General features: G+C 46.1%; 1 protein-coding gene across 1 annotated transcript in view; it reads left to right on the top strand.

The window, feature by feature from the left end:
- CEACAM20 (CEA cell adhesion molecule 20) overlaps positions 1 to 17576 on the top strand; it is a 35887-nt gene extending 18311 nt beyond the window's left edge. Inside the window, exons 5-13 of the mRNA XM_056826217.1 lie at positions 4588 to 4866; positions 8769 to 9047; positions 10544 to 10819; positions 11414 to 11516; positions 12458 to 12531; positions 13156 to 13217; positions 13653 to 13679; positions 15471 to 15545; positions 17293 to 17576. Coding sequence (XP_056682195.1) covers positions 4588 to 4866; positions 8769 to 9047; positions 10544 to 10819; positions 11414 to 11516; positions 12458 to 12531; positions 13156 to 13217; positions 13653 to 13679; positions 15471 to 15545; positions 17293 to 17346 — 1229 coding nt within the window. The 3' untranslated portion in view covers positions 17347 to 17576. The remainder of the gene's footprint in view (positions 1 to 4587; positions 4867 to 8768; positions 9048 to 10543; positions 10820 to 11413; positions 11517 to 12457; positions 12532 to 13155; positions 13218 to 13652; positions 13680 to 15470; positions 15546 to 17292) is intronic.
- The last annotated feature ends 848 nt before the right edge of the window (positions 17577 to 18424 follow it).

Consider the following 18424-nt stretch of genomic DNA (forward strand, 5'->3'; position numbering starts at 1 on the left):
GGCTGCGATGGCTTAGATTGCTGAGTCTCAGAGCTGAATTGGACCTGAGGGGGAATGGGGCAAGGCCATGGGCTTTAAAGATGATCTGTTACAGCACTCTCATTAAAACCAACCAACCAACCAACCAACCAACCAACCAACCAACCAACCATGATCTTCTGTCTTAGGATCTAAGTATTGGTTCCAAGGCAGAAGAGTGGGAAGGGTTAGGCACAGGGCTTGCCCAGGGTCGAGATGCTAGGAAGTGTCTGAGACCATATTTGAACTCAGGAAAATGAGTGTTCCTGACTTCAAGCCTGATGCTCTATCCCATGACCCACCTAGCTGCCCCCCTTACAAAATAAGAGTCTACTTGATGACCTCTGAGGTTCCTTCAAATTTTAAATCTATGACGCTCTTCAAAAATGCTTATGTGTACAGATCTCTCTCAATAGCATGGAAGGAAGCTCCTTGAGGCCAGGAGCCATTTGAGTTTGTCTTCGTATCTGTCCCACGTCAGCCCCTAACACAATGCCTGGCACATAATTGGTGCTTTATAGAAGTTTAACGGATTTTAGGAAGCTCTTACTTTCCCAGGTTTGCTATATATTTCTTCCTTCATACATCCCAAGATGACCCTGCTGTTCCCCAAACTTGGCCTTCAGTGTCTGTCTCTGTCTTGTAGGAGTTTTCTCCCCTGCCTGGAATGCTCTCCCTTCTGCCACTTAGAATCCTTCCCACCTCCACTCCCCCAAATGCTGGCGTACTATCGTACCCCTAAAATTCTGCAAGAAGACTTCTTCTGACTTCATTCATGTTAGTGCCTTTCTTCAGAATTATCTCCCGTTTGCCCTGCAAATATCTTCAGTGCATCCAGGTAGTGCAGCAGCTAAGAGTGCTGAGCCTGGAGGCAGGAATACTCACCTTCCTGAGTTCAAATCTAGCCGCAGACACTTCATAGCTGTATGACCAGGGACAAGTCACTTATTCCTGTTGGTCTCAGTCTCCTAATCTGAAAAAAATGAGATGGAGAAAGAAATGGCCAATCACTCCAGGATGTTTGTCAAGAAAACCCCAAACAGAGATCACAAAGAGTCAGACACAACTGGTTTACCTCAGTTTCCTCCTCTGTAAAATGAGCCAGAGAAGGAAATGGCCAAACACTCCAGGATGTTTGTCAAGAAAACCCCAAACAGAGATCACAAAGAGTCAGACACAACTGGTTTACCTCAGTTTCCTCCTCTGTAAAATGAGCCAGAGAAGGAAATGGCCAACCACTCCAGGATGTTTGTCAAGAAAACCCCAAATGGGGTCATGAAGAGTTGGACATGACTGGCACTGAAAAACAACTGAACATGGCTTTAGTCCAGTTATGTAACCCCCATTGCTTAGCCCTTACCACTCTTCTACCTTGGAACCAATATGCAACATTGACTCTAAGACAGAAAGTAAGGGGTTAAAAAAAGAAAAGAAGTGGGGGCAGCTGGGTAGCTCAGTGAATTGAGAGCCAGTCCTAGAGACAGGAGGTCCTAGGTTCAAATCTTGCCTCAGACACTTCCCAGCTGTGTGACCCTGGGCAAGTCACTTGACCCCCACTGCCTAGCCCTTACCACTCTTCTGCCTTGGAGCCAATACACAGTATTGACTCCAAGAGGGAAGGTGAGGGTTTAAAAAAAAGAAAAGAAAAGAAAAGAAGAATGGCGGAACAACAACATACCAGCTAGTTGTTTGTGTGTCCCCTTCTGCCCTCACCCCGCCCATTAGACTGTGGATTGTTCTCTTTGTGTTTTTCCTTGTAGACTGTCTCTCTTTCTATCCCCAGCACTTAGCCCAGCATCTAGAACATGGTAGGTGCTTAATAAATCAGTGTTGACTTGACGTAGATTAGATTAGAGTGGGAAGGACTTTAGGGATCAGAGAGTCCAACGATCACATTTTGTGACCTTGAATAAGTCTCCAAATCTCTGTGGGCCTCAGTTTCCTTTTCCCTCAAAGGTGAAGACTCAGGGGACTCTAACCATTCCTCCCACTCTAGACCTATGATGGATGGGAGTGATGGGAGGAAAGAGGCAGGGAGGCAGATTTTTCCTGGAGGTGAAGAAAAACTTCTTAAGAATAAAAGGGTAAAAGGTTGACTCTCTCGTGTTTAAAGTTCTGCCAATGATTGTTGCTCGGATGAACCTTGCTTTGTAATTCCTTCCATGGGAATGTTCTAAGTAACACACAACCTTGGGGATCAATTGCTATTTTATGGAAAAAGAAACTGGGGCCCAAAGTCCATGAGCATGAGATGGTCAAGCCTGGGTTGTCTGGTTCCACATCCAGTGGTTTGATTAAAGGAGCACATTCGTTCTGGCGTCAATGGATCCAAGTTTGAATCCTGCCCTTGTCTGGGTATTTGGAATGAGGGAGATGATAAGCCTCCTGGGATTCTGGGACAGGAATCCCATGCCCTTTGGCATAGGAAACAGCAGATAGTGGACTCAGCTGGGCAAGGTCCCTGTGGGGAGGAAGAAGGTATCTGGACCTGAGCAGGCTCAAAGTAATGGGAAAGAACTATATCCATTTAGCCAAGCAAGCTGAGATGCCAACTGTCCTCTGCTCTGGAAAGTTATCATGGACCAAAGTGTGTGACTGAGGCCAGTAAGGGACAAGCATAATAATAATAATAATAATAATAATAATAATAATAATAATAATAATAATAATAGCAGTAGTAATAGTAATAAGCTACCTCAATTCATTTTAACAAATTAAATTCTGTTTATTTCTATTAATTCAAATAATTTAAATTTCATTTCATTTCATTTCAATTCAATTCAGTTAATATCAGTCTTCTTTGGTATTCTTTTAATCAGTTAGTTCAATTCAGTTAGATGTATTTCAATTCTCTGATTCCATTCCGTTATTTTCAATGAGAGTCAATTTAATTTCATTTCAAGCTAGTGCAACTCATTTCAGTTCTCTTTACCTAAATAATTCAATTCAATCAGTTCGGTTCAGCTAAATACATTTCGATTTTATTTATTAAATGGTTTTCAATTCAATTCATATCAATATTCAATTCCTTTCCATTTGATAAATTGCTGTTTAATTCGATTTGACATTTCAGCATTGATCAATGAGCATTTACTATCAGTGATGGTGAACCTTTTAGAGACTGCATGCTGTGCCCCACCCAAGTGCCAGGTGCCCCCTGCCCCTCCCTACTGCACACATGGGAGGGAGAAAGCATTCCCATTGGGCTGCTGGGTGGATGGGTGGGTGAAGTGAGGAATGTCCTCAGTGAGTGTAGAAAGGTGGAAGGAGTGGCCCAAATGCTCTTCTCCCCTCCAGCTCTGCCCTCTATGAGCCACTTACCTTACCTACCCCCTATGAGCTCCCATTGGGTTGTTGAGCAGAGGGGCAGGTGATGTGAAAAAAACATCATCAAACATAGTGGAGAGGGGGAGGGGAGAAGCTCTGCCCAAGTCCCTCTGCCTTTCTAGTAACATAATTTGGGGGTGATGTGGGTGGTGCATGTGCCCACAGAGAGCACTTTGCATGTCATTTTTGGTACATGTGCCATAGGTTCGCCATCAGTGTTCTAGGCAGTGTGCTAAGAGCTGGGCACACCAAGAATGAGTCAATAACCCCTGCTCTCAAAGAGCACATATACTAAGGAAGAAAGGAAACAGGCTTTTCTTAAGCTCCTTTTCTTTGCTAGGACAGCTAGGTGGCATCATAATGCATAGAGTACCATGGCCTGGAGTCAGGAAAACTCATCTGATTTCAAATCTTGTTTATCTCAGTTTCCTCATCTGTCAAATGAGCTGGAGAAGGAAATGGTAAACCACTACAGTATCTGTGCCAAGAAAACCTCAAATGAAATCACGAAGAATCAGTTAATTCCATTTCACTTATTTTATTTAAATTGAATTCATATTGATTTTTTCCATTCATTTCATTATATTTAAATAATTTCAATCCTGATCTATTAAATTCCAATCTATTCTATGTGGTTTAACCAGCATCTGTTAAGCACTTACTACATTCAGACTCTTCACTGGGGGCAAGGATGCAAAGGGAGTTATGACACAAATCCTGTACTTGGGGAGTTTGCAGTCAAATGTGAGGAAAGAGATGTATATACACACATACGCAGACATAAATCAGGTGAGAGTGGGAGAACTGTAGAGACAAAAGAAGGGGTCCCAAAGGGTTGTGAGCACTAGGAAGGGGGAAGGAATCCTGTCCTTTATGGTGGGGGACTGAGAAGAGAAGATTTTCTTGATTCTGAGCTCAGTGCTCTTCCCTATGCCATCTATGTGTGTCTGTCTAGCAGACAGTTGGAAATGGGGGCTCTCCCAGAGGGAGAACCTGGAACCTCAAAGGCATTGTCTCCTCTCTTTCTAGAATGAGGGACCAAGCCCTGCCTCAGGGCCAAGCATATAGATTTCAATGGCTCCACAAAGCTGTGAAGGGACAAGGTCACCATGGCGTTTCATGAAGAGGAAGATAGAAGAGGGTCAAGGCTGGACAAGGCCTTGAACAATGACCACATTGGAAGGGCCTAGCAAGATAAGGAGGAGCCCTGACATTCTGTTGTTGTTGTTGTTGTTTTTGTAGATGGGCCAGACCAAGTCATGATTACGTCGCAGGATGGAACTGTTTGGGGCAACATCATTGCAGTTAAAACCAACTCCAACGTCACATTGCAGTGTCTGACTGAGTCAAATCCTGACCCCAGCTATACCTGGCTTTTCAATGAATCTTCCTGGTTGGGTTCTGAGACCAATTATTTCATCTCCAGTGCCTCTAGGACTGATGAAGGAAATTACACGTGTTCAGTGAAAAACAGAGTGACTTTAAGGTCCAGTTCAGCATCTGTCACTGTCAAGGTGGTTGGTGAGTCCTACAGGATGTTGCCAGACCCAGGTTCCTGCTTTTCTTAGAAGTGGTGCCACATAAGTGGAGGCTCCTTAGAACAGGGAAGGTCAGAGCTAAGAGGATTCTGGAATAGAAAAGTCAGAGCTAGGAGGGTCCTTAGAACAGGGAAGGTCAGAACTAAGAGGATTCTGAAATAGAAAAGTCAGAGCTAGGAGACTCCTTAGAACAGGGAAGGTCAGAACTAAGAGGATTCTGGAATAGAAAGAGCTAGGAGGGTCCTTAGAACAGGGAAAGTCAGAGCTAAGAGGATTCTGGAATAGAAAGTCAGAGCTAGGAGGGTCCTTAGAAAAGGGAAGGTCAGAGCTAAGAGGATTCTGGAATAGAAAGTCAGAGCTAGGAGGGTCCTTAGAACAGGGAAGGTCAGAGCTAAGAGGATTCTGGAATAGAAAGAGCTAGGAGGGTCCTTAGAACAGGGAAAGTCAGAGCTAAGAGGATTCTGGAATAGAAAGTCAGAGCTAGGAGGGTCCTTAGAAAAGGGAAGGTCAGAACTAAGAGGATTCTGAAATAGAAAAGTCAGAGCTAGGAGGGTCCTTAGAACAGGGAAAGTCAGAGCTAAGAGGATTCTGGAATAGAAAGTCAGAGCTAGGAGACTCCTTAGAACAGGGAAGGTCAGAGCTAAGAGGATTCTGGAATAGAAAGAGGTAGGAGGGTCCTTAGAACAGGGAAAGTCAGAGCTAAGAGGATTCTGGAATAGAAAGTCAGAGCTAGGAGGGTCCTTAGAAAAGGGAAGGTCAGAACTAAGAGGATTCTGGAATAGAAAGTCAGAGCTAGGAGGGTCCTTACAACAGGGAAGGTCAGAGCTAAGAGGATTCTGGAATAGAAAGTCAGAGCTAGGAGGGTCCTTAGAAAAGGGAAGGTCAGAACTAAGAGGATTCTGGAATAGAAAGTCAGAGCTAGGAGGGTCCTTAGAACAGGGAAAGTCAGAGCTAAGAGGATTCTGGAATAGAAAGAGCTAGGAGGGTCCTTAGAACAGGGAAAGTCAGAGCTAAGAGGATTCTGGAATAGAAAGTCAGAGCTAGGAGGGTCCTTAGAAAAGGGAAGGTCAGAACTAAGAGGATTCTGAAATAGAAAAGTCAGAGCTAGGAGGGTCCTTAGAACAGGGAAAGTCAGAGCTAAGAGGATTCTGGAATAGAAAGTCAGAGCTAGGAGGGTCCTTAGAAAAGGGAAGGTCAGAACTAAGAGGATTCTGGAATAGAAAGTCAGAGCTAGGAGGGTCCTTAGAACAGGGAAAGTCAGAGCTAAGAGGATTCTGAAATAGAAAAGTCAGAGCTAGGAGGGTCCTTAGAACAGGGAAGGTCAGAACTAAGAGGATTCTGGAATAGAAAGAGGTAGGAGGGTCCTTAGAACAGGGAAAGTCAGAGCTAAGAGGATTCTGGAATAGAAAGTCAGAGCTAGGAGGGTCCTTAGAAAAGGGAAGGTCAGAGATAAGAGGATTCTGGAATAGAAAGTCAGAGCTAGGAGGGTCCTTAGAACAGGGAAAGTCAGAGCTAAGAGGATTCTGGAATAGAAAGAGCTAGGAGGGTCCTTAGAACAGGGAAAGTCAGAGCTAAGAGGATTCTGGAATAGAAAGTCAGAGCTAGGAGGGTCCTTAGAAAAGGGAAGGTCAGAACTAAGAGGATTCTGAAATAGAAAAGTCAGAGCTAGGAGGGTCCTTAGAACAGGGAAAGTCAGAGCTAAGAGGATTCTGGAATAGAAAGTCAGAGCTAGGAGGGTCCTTAGAAAAGGGAAGGTCAGAACTAAGAGGATTCTGGAATAGAAAGTCAGAGCTAGGAGGGTCCTTAGAACAGGGAAAGTCAGAGCTAAGAGGATTCTGAAATAGAAAAGTCAGAGCTAGGAGGGTCCTTAGAACAGGGAAGGTCAGAACTAAGAGGATTCTGGAATAGAAAGAGGTAGGAGGGTCCTTAGAACAGGGAAAGTCAGAGCTAAGAGGATTCTGGAATAGAAAGTCAGAGCTAGGAGGGTCCTTAGAAAAGGGAAGGTCAGAGATAAGAGGATTCTGGAATAGAAAGTCAGAGCTAGGAGGGTCCTTAGAACAGGGAAAGTCAGAGCTAAGAGGATTCTGGAATAGAAAGTCAGAGCTAGGAGGGTCCTTAGAACAGGGAAGGTCAGAGCTAAGAGGATTCTGGAATAGAAAGAGGTAGGAGGGTCCTTAGAACAGGGAAAGTCAGAGCTAAGAGGATTCTGGAATAGAAAGTCAGAGCTAGGAGGGTCCTTAGAAAAGGGAAGGTCAGAACTAAGAGGATTCTGGAATAGAAAGTCAGAGCTAGGAGGGTCCTTAGAACAGGGAAGGTCAGAGCTAAGAGGATTCTGGAATAGAAAGTCAGAGCTAGGAGGGTCCTTAGAACAGGGAAGGTCAGAGCTAAGAGGATTCTGGAATAGAAAGAGCTAGGAGGGTCCTTAGAACAGGGAAAGTCAGAGCTAAGAGGATTCTGGAATAGAAAGTCAGAGCTAGGAGGGTCCTTAGAAAAGGGAAGGTCAGAACTAAGAGGATTCTGAAATAGAAAAGTCAGAGCTAGGAGGGTCCTTAGAACAGGGAAAGTCAGAGCTAAGAGGATTCTGGAATAGAAAGTCAGAGCTAGGAGGGTCCTTAGAAAAGGGAAGGTCAGAACTAAGAGGATTCTGGAATAGAAAGTCAGAGCTAGGAGGGTCCTTAGAACAGGGAAAGTCAGAGCTAAGAGGATTCTGAAATAGAAAAGTCAGAGCTAGGAGGGTCCTTAGAACAGGGAAGGTCAGAACTAAGAGGATTCTGGAATAGAAAGAGGTAGGAGGGTCCTTAGAACAGGGAAAGTCAGAGCTAAGAGGATTCTGGAATAGAAAGTCAGAGCTAGGAGGGTCCTTAGAAAAGGGAAGGTCAGAGATAAGAGGATTCTGGAATAGAAAGTCAGAGCTAGGAGGGTCCTTAGAACAGGGAAAGTCAGAGCTAAGAGGATTCTGGAATAGAAAGTCAGAGCTAGGAGGGTCCTTAGAACAGGGAAGGTCAGAGATAAGAGGATTCTGGAATAGAAAGTCAGAGCTAAGAGGGTCCTTAGAACAGGGAAAGTCAGAGCTAAGAGGATTCTGGAATAGAAAGTCAGAGCTAGGAGGGTCCTTAGAACAGGGAAGGTCAGAGTGAGAAGAGTCCTTAGAAAAGGGAATATCAGAGCTAGGAGGGTCCTTGGAATAGAAGAAGTGGAATGGGAGAACAAGGAATGTTAGAGCTGGGAGGGACCTTAGGTTAGGGGATGTCAGAGCTGGGAACCAATCTAGAACAGAGAATGTCAGAAGTGGGAAAGGCTTTAGGACAGGGAATGTCAGAGGTGGGAGGGTCCCCAGGATCATGGAATGTCAGAGCTTAGAACCCATGTTCTAAGGTGAGATCAGAGGTCATCATCTCATTTTAAAGATCAGGAGAATGGAACCAGAAGAAAAAGGAGACTCTCCAAGCTACTAGTGAAACCAGGACCTGAACTCATGCCTCCTGACTCCCAGTCTTGGACTCTTTGCTCTTAACCCCAGATCTTTGCTTGCTTGGAGACATTTCACCCAGTTACCTCCAGTAGGAAATTCCTGGTTTCCTTTCCCTGGGTCAATCAGAGAGGTAGAAAATGAGTCTTGTTTGGGTGGTGATAGGGAGAAGGGGCTAAACCAAGTGAACATGTCAGGCACAGACCCTTGAGCTTGGATTCCAAGGACCAGAGGTGGAAGCCTGGCTCTACTCTTCATTATCTATATGACCTTGATATGTCACTTCATGGCTCCAGATCATAGTTTCCTCCTCTATGGAAGGAGAGGAGCTGGATCAGATGATCTTGAAGGCCCCCGAGGCAAGGCCCCAGGGAGAAAACCTGGAACCTCAGAGGCATTGTCTTTTCTCTTTCTAGAGGAGGTGACCAAGCCACAGCTTTTGGTCAGTAACAAATCTGTTGTGGAGGACGAGGGTGCGGTAAACTTTACCTGTGTAACTCCAGATACTGAGATCGAGGTCCAGTGGTTTTTGGACAAGCAGAAGCTCTGGCCGAGTGACCAGCTGGTGCTGTCTCAGGGGAACCGAACACTGACCATAGCCCAGGCTCGGAGGGAGGATGCTGGGGAATATCAATGCACCACTCGGAATTTGATCAGCTCCTCCAACAGTGACCCAATAACTTTGACTGTGTACTGTAAGTGATCCTGTCCCATACTTTTATTTATTACTGATGTCTCAAAAATGGATATCTTTGGGGGACAGTTGGGTGGCTCAGTGGATTGAAAGCCAGGCCCAGAGACTGGGGGTCCTAGGTTCAAATCTGGCCTCAGACACTTCCCAGCTGTGTGACCCTGGGCAAGTCACTTAACCCCCATTGCCTAGCCCTGACCACTCTTCTGCCTTGGAGTCAGTATTGATTCCAAGATGGAAGATGAGGGTTAAAAAAAAAAAGAAGAGATCCTAGATTTTGAGCTGCAAGAGAATAATTTAGAGTTTATCTTGTCCAACGCCTTTTTGTAGATAAGGAATTTGAGGCCCAAAGACTCCAAGAGACCTAACACCACACAGATAGAATAACAATAATAGTTAGAACTTAGAGAGCATTTTAAGGTTTGCAAAACACTTTACGTATGCTCTTCAGCTGAATATCACTGCAACCCTAGGAGTTCTCATCCCTATTTTATAGTTGTTAAAGCCCCTGAGGGGAGGCAGGACTGGGACCCGAGTTCCCCTGATAAGGATGAAAGAAAATAATAGAGGAATAACAAAGGTGGAAATTATAGGGACCTTACCTGTAAGTAAGGACAAGGGAAAAGATAAGAATCAAAAATATAACAGGCACAGTGTGGAGTCGGAAGGGTTTTGCCCACTGATGGCGGACAAATATGGTTTATTGCAGGCAGCTAAGGATTTTTAAAGATACAGATCACAAAGAGTCAAAGCATTCCTTTGAGATGGATCCCTGGGAAAGGACTGAGACAGTCCTTGGGAAAGTGCAATAAGGATGGTAGATATGACACCTGGTGCAGGATAAGGATTCCAGGAATTAGGGTGAGAGAATATTTCCAAGAAATGCAGATAAGCACTTGGGGTAAGATTATGACTCAAACACCATCCAAGATTCATGGAACGGTCAGCAACAGCATGTCTTTGCCAGCAATAGACATGTATGAGAGGCCTAAAGAAGGGGAAGGAGAGGGCACTTGAGCTCACTCTCAGGCAGACTTTGAGTTACCACCTCTTGACTGAGGGCACTCAGATCTTTATCTAGACGAGCTCCGAGTTATCAACCTCTGACAATAGTTAAGGAAATCGAGGCTCAGGGAGATCAAATGATTTAACCAGGGTAAGTGAGACAGAATTTGAACTCAGGTGTTGCCTGACTCCAAGTGCAATGCTCTCCTTAGTGTATCTAGGTTTCATTCCCATTTCCTGCCTCCCACCTCTAATAGATTAGACCAGACACCACAGAATCATAAAAGTGAGAGTTGGAAAGAACCTTGGAGATCATCTTGTCCTATCGCCTAATTTTAACTGAGGAAAATGAGGCCTGAAAAGAAGGGACTTGTCCAGGAGTACATCCAAGACTTGAATTCTGGGTTTTCTAACTCCAAATCTGGCATTCTGCCTCCTGGGCTGCCCCAACTGCTCCTGCAGCCTTTTATTCCTGCTTCCCTCCTGTACTTGCAGATGGACCTGACTCTGTCAATATCACAGTTGGGTCAAACATAGTCAACAGCATCGAGGTCAAGCTTGACTTAATGGTGATGTTATATTGTGAGGCACATTCTTGGCCGTCAGCCCAGTATCACTGGTCCTTCAATGGCTCCAACTCAATTGAGAAGGATGGTTTCGTGTTCACTCTATGGCCCATAACCTGGGGCCACCAGGGAACTTACACATGCAAGGCATGGAACGACTGGACTCAACTGTCCCGCTCAGCCACAGTCACCATCAAGGTGGTTGGTGAGTCCCTGGACTTGTAGCTCTCTTTCTACCTTCCTTGGGTCTTGGGGAAATAAAGATCTCGGGTACCTTCTCTTCCTGCTCATGGATTGGGAATGTGGAGATGGGAGGGGATCTTTACAGGAAGCTGTAAGTCAGAAGTCATGACAAATTGGGGAAATTGCCCCAGACTCCTGTGCTTTGGGGGGGTTACTGTGCTACTGCCAACTTCATGGGCACAACACGTGATCTAACCAATCAGAATCCCTTCCTTGCTCCCTAAAGGAAGGAGGGGTACTCCATTCTCAAGAGATGATTCTGTGCCCACATGCTTTGGGAAAAGGTCTCACATGTATCTCAGAATATCTCTGGGTCCATCAGACCCCCCAAATATATCCTTGGGTGCTCACCTCAGGAGATGACTTTTGCTCTCCTGCCCTGCCTCCATCCCCACAGGCTTGCCAGATCACCCTTGGGATGTCCCTGACTCCTTCCCCAACATGTACTTGGGCTTCTCCCACCTGTTGGGGATGGGCTGAGCCCACAACACCCTGAAGGGATGCTTCTGAATCCCCATTGAATCCCCATCTGAATCTTTTCCCCTGCATATTCCAGATTCCTCACTGTCTGCTGGGGAAATTGCTGGTATTGTGATTGGAGTTCTGGCTTTTGTTGCCTTTATCACAGGACTGATATATTTCCTGGTCATCAGGAAAAGGTACAGGTACCTTCTGGAACGGGAGGAAGGCCTCATTGGTTAGTCAGCCAGAATCTCCTGTGCTCTCTTCCAAGGCAGGGAGGGTCAGTGAAAAAGGGCTGGATGTAGCATCTGAGGTCCTGGATTCAAATTTTTCCTCTGGGTGACTGGGAAAATCCTTTACTCACCCTGTGCCTGATTTGCTTTCTCTGTAAAAGTAGGGGCCTGCATTATATGGCCTCAAAGTTTCCTTCTTGCTCTAAAGAGATGATCCCAAGACGCCAACAATGTCTGAGGTTCACGTCTCAGTCCTTTGGCCCCAGGAGTTTTGGGAGAGACTGTGAATGATGACAGCTTCTGCTGCTCTTGTTCTTTGGGGTCCTCTAAGACTTTTCTACATCCCAATGGATAGTGTGCACTCTGAGGGAGGCGGTATAGATTTATTCTCTTCCATTTTATGGGGGAAGCTCAGAGATGGGGAAGTCACCCAGCCAGGATCCCAAAGCAGGCTATAGTGCCCTCTCTCAATCACGCCATGAGGTCCTTGGAAGCCAGACTGGAGGGTGGTGGAGGGTTGCAACTGGAAGAGAAAGCCACAGTTACAGTCACAGAAAGAAATAAGAAATTCTGGTCCACGTATACAAGGTATGGAATGAGAAGCATGACTAGAATGCCATTTGAGGGTTATCAGGGAACCGCAATGGCCATATTCTGGGTGAGTCTTGGAGGACTCCAGGGAAGAGGTAGTATTCTAGTTGACCTTGAAGGACAGGGAAGATTTCAAAGACAGAAGGTAATCACTCTGCTCGTATTCCTGCCATTTCTCCATCTTGTGTCTAGTTAGAAGGTCTGGGTCCCATTTATATACTTTCTAGTCCTGGGGTTGAAGCATTAAGCTTTCCAGAAGGGGACAGGAACATCCTCCTCCTCTTCCTCCTCCTCCTCCTCTTCCTCTATTTCAGAAAAGCAGACCCCCCCTCAAGCACAGCAGACTCTCCTCCAAGGAAAGTAGACCCTCCTCCAGAGCCCAGTCAGGGTAAGTAAAGCCACTGATGGAACAGTTCAGGACCCCCCTCCCCTAAACAAAAGAAAACTCCTGTCCTTCCCTTCCAAAGAAAGTTATATTAAGAGCCCAGGCGTGAGAATCATGTTGCTTTCGAGTCCTGGTGGCCCTGCTAACTTTTTTTGTATTGTATAAATGGAGATTTTGAACCTTTGACTTCATTCCCCAGCAGTCCTTAGTATTTCCCCCAATTCCCTATAATCTCTTCTGTGCCTCCCCATTGGCAAGGTCACGTTATTGGTATTTGACTGGTGGTAACACCTCTTACTCTCTCTTTTTTGCATGATGTAGCATCAGCGGTGATGGTGGTAAGGTGGGGAAAATTTGAAAATGGCTAACCAGCCATGGGCACATGATTTTTATTTTGTATCCTCTTTATTCCTTGATTTCTAATGATTCTCATAAACCTCATAAAATATAAGATTTTTATTATTTGGGACATCATTTTAGATTTTACAGTATGAACCATGGGCTAGTTCCTTTGCCTCTCTGGACCTCAGTTTCCCTGAATGAGGAGGCTGAACAAAATGATCTCCAAGGACACTCTCCCCAGGGCCAGTTTCTGCCTCTGGACATACTGGATTTCTTTCTTTCCAGATCGCCAGAGACCCGTCACGCCTAGACCAAAAGCTCCATTGGTTCCTCCCTCATTTCCAAAGGTGGAGAAAGCTCCCTGGGGCCCCTTTTCTCATCTACAGAGGTGGAAAAGCTACAGGCGTCCTTCTGCTCTTTCTCCATCTCTTGGTTGTCTGCCAGTGCCTGATGTTTTCCACCTCCTGATTTGGGATTCTCCTCCTCTCTCTGTGGGACATGAAGCCAACCCCTTCCCCATCCAAGGACTGGTCCTCTCCTTGTGGCATGGTCTCAGCTCCTCTTGGTTGGATTCCTTCCCTTACTCCCTTGGGGTCTGCTCTCCTTGGTTATTTGCCTCTGGGAGATACACTGCTGTCCTCAGGCCCAAACCTTGACTTTCCCTGATGCACAGGGCCAGGGTCCGAGGGTTTAGAATTTGGCCTAAATGAGGACTTGGGGTACACTCACATGCAGTGGCATCCCCAACCCCTGATGTGAACATTTTCAATTTGTCTCCCCAGGGCCCACAGGATAACCCCATCTATCAGGTATGTTCAGAGGGAGGTGGGTCTTGGAAGGGGTCTAAAGGAGTTTCCCCAAGCCTCTACTCCTCCCTCCTTTTATCTATTTGGAAGGAAGGCTTAGAAATGCTTGGGATGGGAGTGGGAAGACAGATGAAATTCCCCAATGAATGAGAGGCAATGAATCTCCTACATCAAAGAAGGACAAGCTGGAAGGGACATTGGAGACCCTCCAGCCCAACTTCTTTATTTCCCAGTTGAGGAAACTGAGGCTCATGGAGGTTCAGTGACTTGTCCATGGACTTCATGGCTGCCCTGTAGTAGAGTCAGGGTTCAAAGTCAGTCCATGGCCTAGCCATCTTCCTTTGCAGTCACATAGTTCCCTCCCTGTTGGGCCTCTTTCTCCAACCCCCCCCCCCCCTGCCCCCGGCCAACTCCAGGATCCCTTTCTTTTCTTCTGAAGTTCACAAAGGTCCAGGTTCCATCTCTTACACTTTGTAGCTGCCTGTCCAAAGGCACTTCCTTTAAATTCTCTGAGCCTCAGTTTCCTCATCTGTAAAATGGGGATCCTAATTTGTCTTTGTAGCCTTAGTGCCCAGATTATAGTTTGCCCCTGATAAATGCTAGTTGATGGGTTAATTGAGTGATAATACCTAAAGAACTGCCTTTTTGGGGTTGCTATGCATGGGTCCAGCTGAGGTCACGTGTGGAAAACACATGTAAAGTATCAATATTATAATCATTAATAATAACAGCTAACCGATATCGATGGTATAGAAATGGGTCTTGATCAGTGGCCCATGTACAACCCAGAGGAATGGCGCGTTGGCTACGGAAGGGAAAGAAGAGGAACCATGGAACCATGGGAAATAGTCTAAATGAATTAAAGAAAGTAAAACGAATAATACCAACAGCTAACATTTAGCTCCCATTAGAATGGAGCTTTTTGAAGGCAGGAACCCTGAGGGCCTTCCTGAATAGAAGGCTTTTCTGGTCTCCCTTAATTCTAGCGCCTTCTCTCCATCCATTCTCTCCAGCTTATCCTCTCTGTGGTTGCTTCCATTTGGCCCCTACATTAAATTGGGAGCTCCTTGAGGGCACGAACTGTTTCTGTCTTTGTGTCCCCAGCACTGAACATGGTGCCTGGCACACAGCAGGCACTTAATAACTGCTTTCAGAGATTTAACTATTATGAAGCTGTTTAGCAAGCAAATCTTTTATATATTAGAAAAACTTTAAATCAATTATATTTAATTTTCTTCCTCTGGGGGGAAAAGAAATAAGTAAATGCTTTCAGCCTTGAAGCCGGGAGATGGGGCTCAGAGTCCATCACAGACGCTCCCTAACTGTATGACCCTGGGCAAGTCCCTTACCTTTCCTCATCGGTCACAACCCCACAAAATGGCGCTATGACCTCCAAAGCCCTGGAGAACAGCTGTGTGCTCTCACTTCGGTGACTAGCCAAGGTGTCAGGCTGATGGAGAATGAAGATGTGGGTAGCCTGCTGCTGGGCTGGGTGACAAACACCCCAGATTCTTCAGGGGCAATTGGGGAAACTGGCTGTGAGAGACAGTTTTGGGCAGTGGGGAGACCCTTGCGTCAGAGAATTGGGCTCTGAGCTCCATCCTGCAGGGCTAAAATATACACATTTAAGATCCCTTGAGGCTCTGAATGTCAGTCTGAGCATATGTCTGAAATGTGGAGGTGCTGTGATTCTCAAGAGTCTGTGATGCAGAGTTCCCAGGATTCCAAGGAAGGCTCGATTCTAAGACAGATTGTTTCCTGGACTCGTCACCTGACTTCTTCTTTATTGTACAGAGAGAACTGCCTGGCAGAGATAATCACTTTCCACTTCCCAGGATCCCTGGGCCAGAAGAAGAGTCACTCTATGAGGTATGTGGATAGGGAGAACGAAGTCTTTGAAGCTGCTGGAAGAACACTATCCCGGGTATCCCTTGATTATCTCACCAGAGGAGTCGAAGGGGGGTGTCCGGATCAAGAGCTGGTGCTGCGAAAACCCTCCGGCTCAGTTGGACCCTATCCAAAAGCTCGTGTCCAGTCGTATGCATGACTGACATGCCGGAGCGTGTGTCAAAGAGGGCAACCAGGCAGGGGAAAGGGCTGGAAAGGATGACCCAGAGGAACTGGGGCATCAAGCCTGGAGGAGAGAAGACTTAGCAGAGCCACCGGAGCTGTCTTTTAAAGACAATGGGTTGGGTTACCTTGGGAAGTAGGGAGTTCCTCGTCACCAACAATGTTCAAATGCCAGCTGGATAGGCATTCTGTAGAGGGGAGGAAGGACAGGGTCGGGTATTCCCTTAAGGATGCTTCTGGCTTTTACATTCCCACATTATTCTGTATCTAAGATCCCTTCTAACTTTCATATTCTAAGGTCGGAGTTCTAAAGGACCTTTAGAACTCTGACCTTCCATGGTCGATGTTCTTCCATGTTCTAAGTTCCCTCCATTTTTGTTAGTCTGTGTCCTCTGCTGTAAGGCCCTTCTATTCCATAGTCTTATTCTGACATTTTAAGATCCCTCCTAGCTCTCACATTCCCTGTTCTAAAGTCCTCCTCAGTTACTGCTTTCTCTGTTTTAAGAGTTCCCCCAGCTTTGACATTCTCTGTCCCAATGACACTTCCAGCTCTTAGTCTTTCTATTTTATGAGCCTTCACAGCTTTGACTTCCCCTGTTCTAAGGGTCCTCCTATCTCCCATGTTCTTTGTTCTAAAGCTCCTTCCAGTTCTGACATCCTCTGTTCCAAGGGTCCTCCTATCTCTAACTTTCTTTGTTCTAAAGCTCCTTCCAGTTCTGACATCCTCTGTTCTAAGGGTCCTCCTATCTCCAACATTCTTTGTTCTAAAGCCCCTTCCAGTTCTGACATTCTCTGTTCTAAGGGTCCTCCTATCTCTAACTTTCTTTGTTCTAAAGCTCCTTCCAGTTCTGACATTCTCTGTTCTAAGGGTCCTCCTATCTCCAACATTCTTTGTTCTGAAGCCTCTTCCAGTTCTGACATTCTCTGTTCCAAGGGTCCTCCTATCTCTAACATTCTTTGTTCTAAAGCTCCTTCCAGTTCTGACATTCTCTGTTCTAAGGGTCCTCCTATCTCCAACATTCTTTGTTCTGAAGCCTCTTCCAGTTCTGACATTCTCTGTTCCAAGGGTCCTCCTATCTCTAACTTTCTTTGTTCTAAAGCTCCTTCCAGTTCTGACATTCTCTGTTCTAAGGGTTCTCCTATCTCCAACATTCTTTGTTCTAAAGCTCCTTCCAGTTCTGACATTCTCTGTTCCAAGGGTCCTCCTATCTCTAACTTTCTTTGTTCTAAAGCTCCTTCCAGTTCTGACATTCTCTGTTCTAAGGGCCCTCCTATCTCCCACGTTCCCTGTTCTACATGTCCTCTAGGCTTTTGTATTCCCTGTTCTAAGACTCCTCTCAATGCTGATATTTTCTGTTCTAAGACCCCGGTCTATTATCCTATATTGCCCATGACTCTGAGGTCAGGTAGCCTCTGTGTGACTTCTGTAAACCAGCTTTTGTATTTCTAGGGGCCAGGTAAGGGGTCAAGAGGGAGAGAGGTGTTGGGGTCCAACCATGGAGCCACTGGACCTGCACTTCTCATTGCCCTTCTTTTCGTTGACTAGAAATTGTCGGAGCCCTATGCCGATGTGTATGTCAAAATCAAGCCCGCCGCGTAGTCCTTTTCTTGGACTTGGATCCAGAAGATCCGCTCTGGAGCCCCAACTCCACCATTCCCTGCTGTGTGATCCTGGGCAGCCTGTCTCCCCTCTCTGGATCTCTCCTTCTTCTGCAGTGAACAAGGACAGTATTACGTTAGCTTGTAGGGGTTCCATGAGCACATGAAAGGAAGACTTTCCATGGAGCACTTGGTCGCTCTAAAGCCCCAAATAAAGGTCTAGTACTATTAGGGTCGTTGTCGGCATTCATTTCCAGGCTGCTTCCTGTCCTCTCCCTTCCCCTCCTTGGTCTTCCTTCTCCGCTTCCTTTGCCACGAGCCAGGCAGCATCTCTCAGTCATCCCTGTCGCCTGCCTCTACAAAGAAGGGAGCAGGAAATGAGCCATTTCTTCTTGGGGCCAAGCTGGGCCACCCTAGAATAGATCTTTTTTGGTTCTTTCCATTTACATGATTGAAGTCATCCATTTATCTCCATCTTCCTCCACGTCTTGATTTTTTCATATCTTTGCCGGAGTTTCATTTTTTTCCTTCGTTTTAAAACCCCCACCTTTTGTCTTAGAATACTGAGAATGGGCTCTGGGCAGAAGAGTGATAGGGGCTGGGCGACTGGCATTAAATGACTTGCCCAAGGACACACATAGAGGAAGTGTCTGTGAGGTAAGATTTGAACTCAGGACCTCCTCATTCCAGATTACCCAGCTGTGCCTCTGTATGGGTTTCCCTGAAGTTTCTTGTATGTCTTTCTGTGGCTGTCCTCTGCCCTCTCCTATAACTTGTGTGCTCTGGGGGAGTTTAGAGCCTGTTAGAGGAAGGGAAGCAAAGATTTCTGGGTGTCTTTGCCTCCCTGGGGTGTTCCTGAGTGGGTGAGCCGTTCCTCTGCCTGTACTTGTGCCCATGTGTATGTGAGTGCCTGCAGGAGCCTAGGCGTGTCTGTGGGGCTCCCTAGATCCTTCCCAGAGGGTGGGCATCTCTCCCAGGGAATGGGAGCTCCCTGTGTGGATGTTGTATCCTCCTGGGTGTTGTGTTTGTGTGTTGCTGGGTGGGTCCCTTTATGTGTATATCATGTTCCATGGGCCGCT

The sequence above is a fragment of the Monodelphis domestica genome, chromosome 4 (assembly GCF_027887165.1).
Source record: "Monodelphis domestica isolate mMonDom1 chromosome 4, mMonDom1.pri, whole genome shotgun sequence".
NCBI lineage: Eukaryota > Metazoa > Chordata > Mammalia > Didelphimorphia > Didelphidae > Monodelphis > Monodelphis domestica.